The sequence below is a fragment of the Leucoraja erinacea genome, chromosome 1 (assembly GCF_028641065.1).
Source record: "Leucoraja erinacea ecotype New England chromosome 1, Leri_hhj_1, whole genome shotgun sequence".
NCBI lineage: Eukaryota > Metazoa > Chordata > Chondrichthyes > Rajiformes > Rajidae > Leucoraja > Leucoraja erinaceus.
The window spans coordinates 55,624,933-55,637,458 of NC_073377.1; the positions used below are offsets into that span (position 1 = coordinate 55,624,933).

The 12,526-nt window shown below is 44.7% G+C and overlaps 1 protein-coding gene across 2 annotated transcripts in view; it reads right to left on the reverse strand.

The window, feature by feature from the left end:
* trim23 (tripartite motif containing 23) overlaps window positions 1-12,526 on the reverse strand; it is a 43,288-nt gene that overhangs the window by 13,112 nt on the left and 17,650 nt on the right. For both annotated transcript variants that reach the window (XM_055635118.1, XM_055635109.1), the window contains exon 7: window positions 4,811-4,945. In XM_055635118.1, the coding sequence (XP_055491093.1) occupies window positions 4,811-4,945 (135 nt within the window). The remainder of the gene's footprint in view (window positions 1-4,810; window positions 4,946-12,526) is intronic.

The following is a 12,526-nucleotide window of genomic DNA, read 5'->3' on the forward strand; positions in this document are numbered from 1 at the left end:
TGGGAGCACTGAGCATTCTCAATCACTGAGTCAGTGAGGCTGGTTGGCAGCCGCTCTTCCCAAGCTTGCTTGTTCTTCCAACACTGTCATTTCTTTGACCTATTCATTTCCTACTTACAAAAAAATATTTTTTTTAAAAATCAGGTTTTGAAGATATCTCAGGAATGTAACTATTGTAACTCAGGGACAGGCTGAATAGGACTTCTTCTGGCCCATGCTTGTGACAGAGTTACACTGTCACAAATGTTACCTGGTGTACGTCCCCAAAAACCTTTCTGCAGCCTCTACACAGCACACACTGCCACCTAGCTTTGCATCATTTGGAAAGTTGGATACATTACATTCAATTCCCCCATCCAAATCATTAATATAGATTGCTAAATCCCAGCATGGATTGCTGCAGCAGCCCACTTGTCACAGCTCTCCAAATTGAAAATGATCCATTTGTCCTACCTGGGCCCGTCTATTAATTAATCCTAAATCACATCAGTATATAACTTCAGTATTGATGTGGATAAAGAACTGGCTGGCAGACAGGAAGCAAAGAGTAGGAGTAAACGGGTCCTTTTCAGAATGGCAGGCAGTGACTAGTGGGGTACCGCAAGGCTCAATGCTGGGACCCCAGCTATTTACAATATATATTAATGATCTGGATGAGGGAATTGAATGCAACATCTCCAAGTTTGCGGATGACACGAAACTGGGGGGCAGTGTTAGCTGTGAGGAGAATGCTAGGAGGCTGCAAGGTGACTTGGACAGGTTGGGTGAGTGGGCAAAGGCATGGCAGATGCAGTATAATGTGGATAAATGTGAGGTTATCCACTTTGGTGGCAAAAACAGGAAAGTAGACTATTATCTGAATGGTGGCCGATTAGGAAAAGGGGAGATGCAATGAGACCTGGGTGTCATGGTACACCGATCATTGAAAGTAGGAATGCAGGTGCAGCAGGCAGTGAAGAAAGCAAATGGTATAACACCATATAACCATAAAACAATTACAGCACGGAAACAGGCCATCTCGGCCCTACAAGTCCGAACAATTACTTTCGCTTAGTCCCACCTGCCTGCACTCATACCATAACCCTCCATTCCCTTCTCATCCATATGCCTATATGGATGAGAAGGGAATGTATGTTAGCATTCACAGCAAAAGGATTTGAGTATAAGAGCAGGGAGGTTCTACTGCAGTTGTACAGGGTCTTGGTGAGACCACACTTGGAGTATTGCGTACGGTTTTGGACTCCTAATCTAAGGAAAGACATTCTTGCCATAGAGGGAGTACAGAGAAGGTTCACCAGACTGATTCCTGGGATGGCAGGACTTTCATATGAGGAAAGACTGGATAGACTTGGCTTGTACACATTGGAATTCAGAAGACTGAGGGGGGATCTTATAGAAACTTACAAAATTCTTATGGGGTTGGACAGGCTAGGTGCAGGAAGATTATTCCCGATGTTGGGGAAGTCCAGAACTAGGGGTCACAGTTTAAGGATAAGAGGGAGGAAGACTGGTGAATCTGTGGAATTCTCTGCCACAGAAGGTAGTTGAGGCCAATTCATTGGCTATATTTAAGAGGGAGTTAGATTTGGCCCTTGTGGCTAAAGGGATCAGGGGGTATGGAGAGAAGGCAGGGATGGGATACCGAGTTGTATGATCAGCCATGATCATATCAAATGGCGGTGCAGGCTCGAAGGGCCGAATGGTCTACTCCTTGAAACGGGGTTTGCTGTCTCTCCCTTCGGGGGAATGCGACTTTTTTGTCGTATCCCCCTTCTCTGCCTCCGTCTGCGCTGAGGCCTAATGGCGGAGCTGGCGACCTCGAGACTCCGGAGGCAGAGCCAGTCAGGACTTGCCCTGGGCTCGCTCCCGTGAGGGCGGTCCGGCTCGGGGCTGGAACGGCGCTCCCGTCAGGGGCTGTGACGCTCCCGTGAGGGCGGCCTGGCGCGGGGCTGAGAGCTCTCCCGTGAGGGGCTGTGGCGCTCCCGTCGGAGCGGCCCAGCTCGAGGGAGGTACCGCGCTCCCGTCGGAGCGGCCCAGCTCGAGGGAGGAACGGCACTCACGTGAGGGCGATCCGGCTAGGGGCTGGAACGGTGCTCCGGTGGCTGGGACGGCGTTCTGGCGGCGGTGACCTGAGTCCGGGGTTCAGCCGCGGGCCAGCGGCTGCGTCCGCTGGACTGGAGGGCGGCAGCTTCGACCACCCCGGGCCGCGGTGTTTGAACCGGCCCGTTTGCGGGGTTCGGTGAGCCGCGGGACTGGTTGTACCATCGCCCGGTGGGGTATCGCCTCAGCGCAGAGGGAGAAGAGGAGGGAAGAGACTGCAGCCCTAAGATTTTTGCCTCCACCACAGTGAGGAGGTGTTTGGAGGACTCACTGTGGTGGATGTTAATTTGTGTTTGTTGTTGTTTATTATTGTATTATTCTATGTATGACTGCAGGCACGAAATTTCGTTCAGACCGTAAGGTCTGAATGACAATAAAGGTAATTCTATTCTATTCTATGTTGGCTGCTTTCTAATCTGTGGAAAGGATTTTAGAATATTTTAGAAATCCAGTCCCACTTAATCTGCAAGTAATCTGAAAGTTGCGATCACACAGATCAAAAGCTAGAAAATGATACCAACAAAGATCAGGCTTTCCATTTACACTGAGCGACATCTTTATCAGCTCACAGCAACTATGAGGTTTCCATAAGATTGTATTCAAACTGAATTGATGATCAAGCCTTTTCTAAAAAAAGACAGATGTTTGATAAAAACCCATAATGCACAAATACATTAATACACAAATGGAATTTTCTGATATGTTCATACCTCACTTCTACTGCACTAATATTCCCACCCATGGTACAAGACTCATGGGCCTGTATCTCCCCTCTCCTTGCTGGCCTACTTACAACATTGGCTATTCACCAGTCATCTGGGACGATACGAAGATCACCTCCATTGTTTCCCTCAGTATCCTGGGATAGATCCCCTCATGCCCAGAGGACTTTTACCAAAATATCAAACATCACCTCCTTTATACAAACCTGCTTTAGTATTTAAACAAACTCCTTAATCTGACCATCATTTTCTTCTCCTTGCTGAGAATGTGCAAAGTACTCGTTAATTCTTCTGGCTCCACGCATAAATCCCTTCCTTAGCCACAAGCGAATCTACCCTTTGCCTAGTTAGCCTGTTACTTCTAAAACCTTGGATTTTAGACTACAATAATCCTACTGGCTGAGGACATTTCATGGCACCTTTTTGCTCTCCTGATATCTTATTTAAGTCCTTCTCGGTTTCCTTTATATTCCTCATGGACTGACAGATTTCACCTTCCTCAATCTTACTCTTGCTTCCTTTTTCTTTTAGACATAACTTCTCAGTTTAGTTTTTTTTTAATTTATTGTCATCTGTACTGAGGTGCAGTGAAAAGCTTTCTTTTTATCATCAAACGTTTCTGAACCTTGCCAAATTCTCCATTTTCATCCTCACAGGAACATGCTGATCCTGAAATCATCTAGCTTTTAAAAAACTATGTCAGATGAGGATCTACCATCACACAGCAAGGAAACTGGTGCCCCTCCAGTTGAGGTTAAAACCAATCCTTCTTACTTTGACTCCCACTGTCTTGCAGGGGATGCAAATGATCCACACAAATGAAGTCCTTCCACCGATTTGGCTGCTGCTGCTGCTATTCCCTGGAGAGGTCATCCCCCTCAACAGTATCCACGACTGTATGCCTGACAGTGTACTCCTGAACTAGCTGCCCACCCCTTCTGGCAGACCCATCTACCTGGATCAACCTGAAGCACGACCAACTCCCTGAAACTATCTGTGATACTTTCTGCCTCCTGTTTTCGGTCTGAGAGGAGCTGCAGTTAGACTTACTTCATACCATTCTGAGACTCTTTCTCTATTCTGATTATTCAAGGAAACGTTTCAAGAAATGTTCTCATTGACACATATAAGATCGTTAAGGGTTTGGACACGCTAGAAGCAGGAATCATGTTCCCGATGTTGGGGGAGTCCAGAACCAGGGCCCACAGTTTAAGAATAAGGAGTAAGCCATTTAGAACGGAGACGAGGAAACACATTTTCTCACAGAATGGTGAGTCTGTGGAATTCCCTGCCTCAGAGGGCGGTGGAGGCAGGTTCTCTGGATGCTTTCAAGAGAGAGCTAGATAGGGCTCTTAAAAATAGCAGAGTCGGGGGATATGGGGAGAAGGCAGGAACGGGGTACTGATTGGGGATGATCAGCCATGATCACATTGAATGGCGGTGCTGGCTCAAAGGGCCGAATGGCCTACTGCACCTATTGTCTATTGTCGATAAGAAAGCAGCGAGAACATCCTGTTTAGTTAACTGACTGAACAGTTATTCTGGCATTCTGATAATCTCTTGCTATTATTACTGGATTAAATAACATGTTTAGGAGGCGGTCTTCAAGTATGATGTCCATTAAAACTGGTTGAGTGTAATTAAAATCTCAGAGCTGGTTATCTTGGCCTGAGATAGGTGCCATCAATTTTGCCTCCACAAATCCACTTGCAGCCTAAGTGAATCAATGTCATTATTTCCATTCCACTCCAAATTATATACAAATTGTTTCCAGGACAAACTTCACCTTGTTTTAATTGCAGATGGTTAACTGAGATAAGTAGACTAGTTCAATAAACATTCTTCCAACTGGCTTCTCACAGCTAATAAGCGCATCTAGGAGCATGCCAAAAAATTGACCAATTTCTCATCCAATGCAGATGGAATTTAGATATTGCACACTAAAAATCAGAGGAAATCAGTAGATGACAAGGAAAAAGTACTTTCACCTTTGTGAAGGTTACAGAGATGCAGCCGTCCACTTGGATATGATCAGCAAGCTCTGTGAATTGTTGTTGTTGCTTCTGTAACGTTTCCAATAAACGAGTAATCTCCTGTTTAGCCATCACTACTCGACAATCATCCTAGCCAAGAAAAGAAAGAATTTATGTATTTTGAGCTTACTATCAGTGTAAACATCATAAAGCAGCCAATTAGGCCAACATTTGTCATTGCAGATATGCTGGTCCATTTTCAAGAGGTAATAGCAGGACATTTAGAACACAACAATATACCCGGGTCAATCTGACTTTTATGAAAGGGAAAACATGTTTCTTAAATTTGCTCAGGATATAACAAGCATGTGGATAATATGAAATATGTAATGCATTTGGTTTTGCAGAAGGCATTAAAAAAAAATCACATGTTGTTACCACACAAGAGATCATGGTGCTGGGTGCATGTTGGTGTTGGTGTTGGTGTTGATAGCAGTGCAACTAACTGAAGAAAACGGATTTGAGATCATTGGTAATTTCTCGTCTGGCAATCAGAAATTCTTGAGGTGTCAAGGGGTCAATGCTGGGAACTCAAATATTTAATGCTTGGGTTAGGGGGTTGAATATAATGTAGCCAAATCTGCAGGTGGGTTAGAGGGTGAGGTACCAACTAAGAAAAGGCAACGAGGTAAATGGTTTTAGTGAGTGTACAAATTTGGAAATGAATAGAATACAATACATTTTATTAGCCAAGTTTGTATACATACAAGGAATTTGCCTTGATGCTTTGCTCGCAAGTAACAACACGATATACAGTAGACAATTAAAAATAAAACATTATAATTTAAACATGTGAAGAATAAAATAAAATACCAGAGCAAAAGGAGGCAACAGCTTTTTGGCTGTTAAGTAGCGCTGCTGCTCATGGAAAAAAAGCTGTATTTATATCTGGCTGTGGCGGCTTTGACAGTCAGAGGAAGTACTTCAAAGAGTTTGTGGTCAGGGCAAGATGGGTCAATCATCTTACCTTCTCTCTTCCTGGCCCTTGCAGTGTACAGTTCATCAATGTGGGGGGGTGGGGGAGGGGAAGGTTGCAATCAACAACCTTCTCGGCTGATCGAACAATGCGCTGTAGCCTCTGGATGTCATGCTTGGTGGCAGAGCCAAACCAGACCATGGAGAATGCGAGGACAGATTCTATGATGGCTATATAAAACTGGACCATCATTGCCTGTGGCAGATGGTGTTTTCCCAGCTGCCACAGGAAGTACATCCTCTGTTGGTGGCCGTTTAGGAAAAAGGGAGATGCAACAAGACCTGGGTGTCATGGTACACCAGTCATTGAAAGTAGGCATGCAGGTGCAGCAGGCAGTGAAGAAAGCAAATGGTATGTTAGCATTCATAGCAAAAGGATTTGAGTATAGGAGCAGGGAGGTTCTACTGCAGTTGTACAGGGTCTTGGTGAGACCACACCTGGAGTATTGCGTACAGTTTTGGTCTCCTAATCGGAGGAAGGACATTCTTGCCATAGAGGGAGTACAGAGAAGGATCACCAGGCTGATTCCTGGGATGTCAGGACTTTCATATGAAGAAAGACTGGATAGACTCAGCTTGTACTCTCTAGAATTTAGAAGATTAAGGGGGGATCTTACAGAAACTTACAAAATTCTTAAGGGGTTGGACAGGCTAGATGCAGGAAGATTGTTCCCGATGTTGGGGAAATCCAGAACAAGGGGTCACAGTTTAAGGATAAAGGGGAAATCTTTTAGGACTGAGATGAGAAAAACATTTTTTACAGAGAGTGGTGAATCTCTGGAATTCTCTGCCACAGAAGGTAGTTGAGGCCAGTTCATTGGCTATATTTAAGAGCGAGATAGATGTGGCCCTTGTGGCTAAAGGGATCAGGGGGTATGGAGAGAAGGCTTACAGAGTTGGGTGATCAGCCATGATCATACTGAATGGCGGTGCAGGCTCGAAGGGCCGACTCCTGCACCTATTTTCTATGTTTCTATGTTGGGCCTTTTTGACTGTGGAATTGATGGTGGCCCCCCATTCAATGTCCCTGGAGATGATGGTTCCAAGGAACTTAAATGGCTCTACAGATGTGACTGTGGTGTTGTTGATGGTGAATGGGGTGAGGGGAGGGGGAGCTCTCCTAAAGTCTACAATCAATTCCACTGTCTTAAAAGCATTGAGCTCCAGATTGTTGCAATGCAACCAGGATGCCAGTTGTGTCACTTCCTGTTTGTAGGCAGATTCCTCCCCATCCTGGATCAGTCTAATCAGGGTTGTGTCATCTGCAAACTTGAGAAGCTTGACAGAGGAGTCTGTGGAGGTGCAGACATTTGTGTAGAGAGAGTAATGGAGAGGGTAGAGTACGCAGCCTTGCAATGCTCCTATGCTGAGGATCAGCGGGTCCGAGATGTACTTTCCCAGCCTCATGCTGCTTCCTACCTGCCAGGAAGTTGGTGATCCACTGACAGAGGGGTTCAGGCACAGTCAACTGGGAGAGCTTGGGGTGTAGTAGCTCTGGCACCATGGCGTTGAATGCAGAGCTAAAAGCCACAAACAAAGGCCTAGTTTGACTGCGTCATCCACTGATCTATTTGCCCGGTATGCAAATTGCAGAGGGTCCAGCAGGGGGTTTGTGATATTTTTCAGGTGGGCCAGCACAAGTCTTTCAAGTGTTTTCAAGATTACAGAGGTCAGTGCGACAGGCCTGTGGTCATTAAGACCAGTAATCCTTGCCCTTTTTGGGTACAGGAACAATAGTGGAGACTTTGAAGTAGGCAGGGACAGTACAGGTTTGCAGGGACTGATTGAATATGTCTGTGTAGACTGGTGCCAGTTGTTCGGCACAGAGCTTGAGGGTATAGGGTGAAACATTGTCTGGTCCTGGAGATTTAGAAAACATAGAAACATAGAAATTAGGTGCAGGAGTAGGCCATTCGGCCCTTCGAGCCTGCACCGCCATTCAATATGATCATGGCTGATCATCCAACTCAGTATCCCGTACCTGCCTTCTCTCCATACCCCCTGATCCCCTTAGCCACAAGGGCCACATCTAACTCCCTCTTAAATATAGCCAATGAACTGGCCTCAACTACCCTCTGTGGCAGAGAGTTCCAGAGATTCACCACTCTGTGTGAAAAAAGTTCTTCTCATCTCGGTTTTAAAGGATTTCCCCCTTATCCTTAAGCTGCGATCCCTTGTCCTGGACTTCCCCAACATCGGGAACAATCTTCCTGCATCTGCATCCGGCTTTTCTGTCTCCTGAATAGCTTTTCCACGTCCGCAATTTCTATCGTCACTGATGGAGAAGTGGCCAGACTGATGTTGGGCAGCACGGTAGCGGAGGAGGGCCCAGTTTTTGCAGACTGGAGTCAGGCTGTGAGTGTGAAGTGGTGATCGAGGATGAGTGGGTGGGGAAAGGAGTACCAGGGTTATGCTTCTGTCTATCAAACCTGCAGTAGAACATGTTCAGGTCGTTGGTCAGCTTGTCCAAGGAATGACTGAATAAGTTTATTGGCCAAGTATGTACACATACAAGGAATTTGCATTGGTGCTCCACTCGCAAGTAACAACATGACATACAGTAACAATTAAGAACAATGTTTGGGGGTACCGTATGTCTAATGTTAATGAGTACATCTCTCGTGAAAGTGATCCTTGTGGGGTTTTCACAGATGACACAAACGGACAAATACATACAAAACAGCAAGGAGCAGTACACCATGGCAGCCATCATCAGCGCCAGCCAGAAAGCAGAAACCCATATAAATACGAAACAGACTCTTCGGCCCAAGTCGTCCATGTTGACCAGGAGGGGGGGGTTTCCTCTTGTAGCTGGTGATTATTGCAAGCCCTTCCACACCGAAGGAGTCACTAGCTAAGAGTGAGAAACAGTATACTGACAAAAAATCCCAATAAGAATACAGAAGTACATTATGTAAAGATGTGATTGCCATGGAGGCAGTGCAGGGAACATTCACAATATAGATATTTGGATGAGATTAGCAGCCTCAGCCCCAACATCCTGGATTCAATATCACCTCAGTTGTTCTGTGTCTGTAATTTGCATGTTCTACCGATGGCCATGCACAATTTTCTAGCATGTCCCTAAAAGATGTGTGTGTGTGTGTGTGTGTGTGTGTGTGTGTGTGTGTGTGTGTGTGTGTGTGTGTGTGTGTGTGTGTGTGTGTGTGTGTGTGTGTGCGTGTGTCAGTGCCATAACAGTCGGAAAAGAGTTGATGAATGAGAATCGGTTAATGGTAATGCTCTGAAAGCTGCCGTAGACTTGGAAAAGGAGAACACCTCCTTCTATGACAGGAAAAATAAAAAAGAATGGGCTGACATAATCTGGAATTAATAAGATTTGAGAGGTGACATTATAAAAACAGTTTATTTTTCAGGGGCAACACAAAAGTAAATAGTGAAAATATTTCACCTGCAGGGATTTCTAAGGAGGGGATGGCATTTCAGGAGGATTAAGCCCGAGATAAGGAGCAACATCTCAGATGGTTGTAAATGTGCACATGTATCGCCTGTGGGTTCTGAATCATTAATGTATTCAAATTTTTGAAGACTGCAAGAATCATGGGGAATGATCGAAAATTGCCAAGGTCAGAAAGGGAAAGCAGATTTAGGGGGTTGCATGGACTAATTTTCCAAATATTATTTTCTTATGTAACAATCTCATGCACATTGATTGTGACGATTGCGAGAGCCAGTTTTCCAGCTGTGTAGAGCACACTGTACGTAATGTGCTAATAAATGTAGAGCACACTCTTAAATGCATATTTCACTGGTATTTTCAAGTCACATTTGTTCCAATAAAAATTGCATTATAATAATAATTATGCTTAAAAATAATTTTAGCTTTTAAGCATTATTTAATATCTGGAGATTGTGAAAAATACTATTTAGTTATAGAACAGTTTACCAATTTTCTCATTTGGTTTATGCTAAAATTTGAATATTTTGCAGCCCCGATATGATGGACATTGAAATTAATGATTACCAAGGTTATCCGGTCGTCCAGAAATGTGAAGAGGAAAGGATTAGTGAAGACAAATGTAGGTCCCTCTCAGTCAGAAACAGGTGAATTTATAATGGGAAACAAGGAAATGGAAGACAAGTACTTTGGTTCGGTCACTAAGGAAGACACAAACAATCTCCCAGAAATACTAGGGGACTGAGGATCTAGCAGGAGGAACTGAAGGGAATCCACATTAGTCAGGAAATGGTGTTCAGTAAACTGTTAGGATTGAAGGTGGATAAATCCCCAGGGCCTGATGATCTGCATCCCAGAGTATTCAAAAAGGTTCCCTAGCAATCGTGGCTGAATTGGTGGTCATTTTCCAATGTTCTATAGGCTCTGAATCTGTTCCTGTGGACGGGAGGGTAGCTAATGTAACCCCACTTTTTAAGAAAGGAGGGAGAGAAAACAGGAAATTATAGACCAGTTAGCCTTACATCGGTAGTGGGAAAGATTCTTGTCAATTATTAAAGATGTAATAGCAACGCATTTGGAAAGCAGTGACAGGATCGGTCAAAGTCAGCATGGATTGATGATGGGGAAATCATGCTCGACTAATCTTCCGGAATGTTTTGAGGATGTAACAAGTAGAATGGATAAGGGAGAGCCAGTGAATGTGTGTGTATCTGGGCTTTCAAATAGCCTTTGACAAGGGTCCACACAAGTTAGTGTGCAAAATTAGAGCACATAGTATTGGAGGTAGGGTATTGACATGGATAGAGAACTGGTTGGCAGAGGAAGCAAAGAGTAAGATTTAACGGTCCTTTTCTGAATGGCAGGCAGTGACCAGTGAGGTGCCGCAAGGCTCAGTGCTGGTATTAAATGTAACATCTCCAAGTTTGCTGATGACACAAAGCTGTGTGGCAGTGTGAGCTGCAAGGAGGATGCTGAGGCTGCAGTCTGACTTGGATAGGTTGGGTGAGTGAGTAAATGCATGGCAAATGCAGTATAATGTGGATAAATGTGAGATTATCCACTTTGGTGGCAAGAACAAGGCGGCAAGTTATTATCTGAATGGTGTCAGATTAGGAAAAGGGGAGGTGCAATGAGACTAGGGTGTGCTTGTACATCAGTCACTGAAAGTAAGCATACAGGTACAACAGGCAGTAAAGAAAGCAAATGGCATGTTGGCCTTCACAGTGAGCGGATTTGAGTATAAGAGCAAGGTCTTACTGCAAGGTGAGACCACACCTGGAGTATTGTGTGTAGTTTTGGTCTTCTAATTTGAGGAAGGACATTCTTGCTATTGAGGGCGTGCAGCGTAGTCCAGAGTCTAAGCACCCTGGTTAATTCCCAGGATGGCGGAACTGACATATGATGAAATAATGTGTTGACTGGGCCTTTATTCACTGGAATTAAAAGGATGTGAGAGGATCTTGGAGAAACATACAATTCTTAAGGGATAGGACAGGCTAGATACAGGAAATATGTTCCCCATGTTGTGAGAGTCCAGAATCACTGGTCACAGTTTAAGAATAAGGGGTAGGTGATACAAGACTGAGATGAGGAAAAACTTTTTCATCCAGAGAGTTGTGAATCTGTGGAATTCTCTGCCACAGAAGGCAGCGGAGGCCTACTGTGAGTTAGATAAGGCTCGAAAAGATCATCCACACATTTATCTCCTCCCGCCTAGATTACTGCATCTCTCTTTACACTGGCATCAGCCAATCTTCCCTGTCCCGCCTGCAACTGGTCCAAAACGCCGCAGCGAGACTCCTGACGGGCACCCGAAAAAGGGACCACATCACATCGATCCTGGCATCTCTCCACTGGCTCCCTGTGCAGTTCCGTATACATTTCAAGACCCTCCTCTATGTCTACAAAGCCCTCAATGAGCTTTCACCCTCCTACATTAAAAGTCTTCTCACCCACTACTCCACCTCCAGGTCCCTCAGATTGCCGACTCGGGGCTGTTGAATATCCCGCGGTCTAGGCATAAGCTTAGGGGTGACCGCACCTTTGTAGTTGCAGCTCCTAGACTGTGGAACAGCATCCCTCTTCCCATCAGAACTGCTCCCTCCATCGACTCCTTTAAGTCAATACTAAAATCTTATCTATACTCCCAAGCCTTTCCTGACGTCCACTGAGCGAGGGTTATGTGTATATATGTATGTAGTTTGTTTGTTTACACTATTCTTATAACAAATGTAAAGCACTTTGGCCAACGAGAGTTGTTTTTTAAATGTGCTATATAAATAAATCTGAAAATGTGAAGGCTCTTCGGGCTAACGGAATCAAGGGATATGGGGGAAAAGCAGGAACGTGGTACTGATTTTAGATGGTCAACCATGGTCATATTGAATGGCTCGAAGTGCCGAATGGCTTACTCCTGCACCTATTTTCTATGTTTCTATTCAGTCTGCTGAATTTCAATTCTCGTTGCAAATGAAATAAGCATCACATGATATTGTTCAATAATACTTCAAGCTGGAATGGACATGGTTTCTCTTTCACCACACAAAATTTTAATTGTTGCGGCATCAGAAATGGGACCATGATACCAGGGGCGCAAATCCTGGGTAGTACAAGCTTGCTTTGAGAAGTGGGGAGGAGAGAGGGCGAGAGAGACCACTCGGCCCGCACGTTGCTGTTTCATAACAATGCCAGGGACACGGGTTTAGATGTTTTGATAGCAATTTCCGTGCCTGATGTGGACAAGTGTCCACAATTCCATTAGAAAGTGCACTCACAAT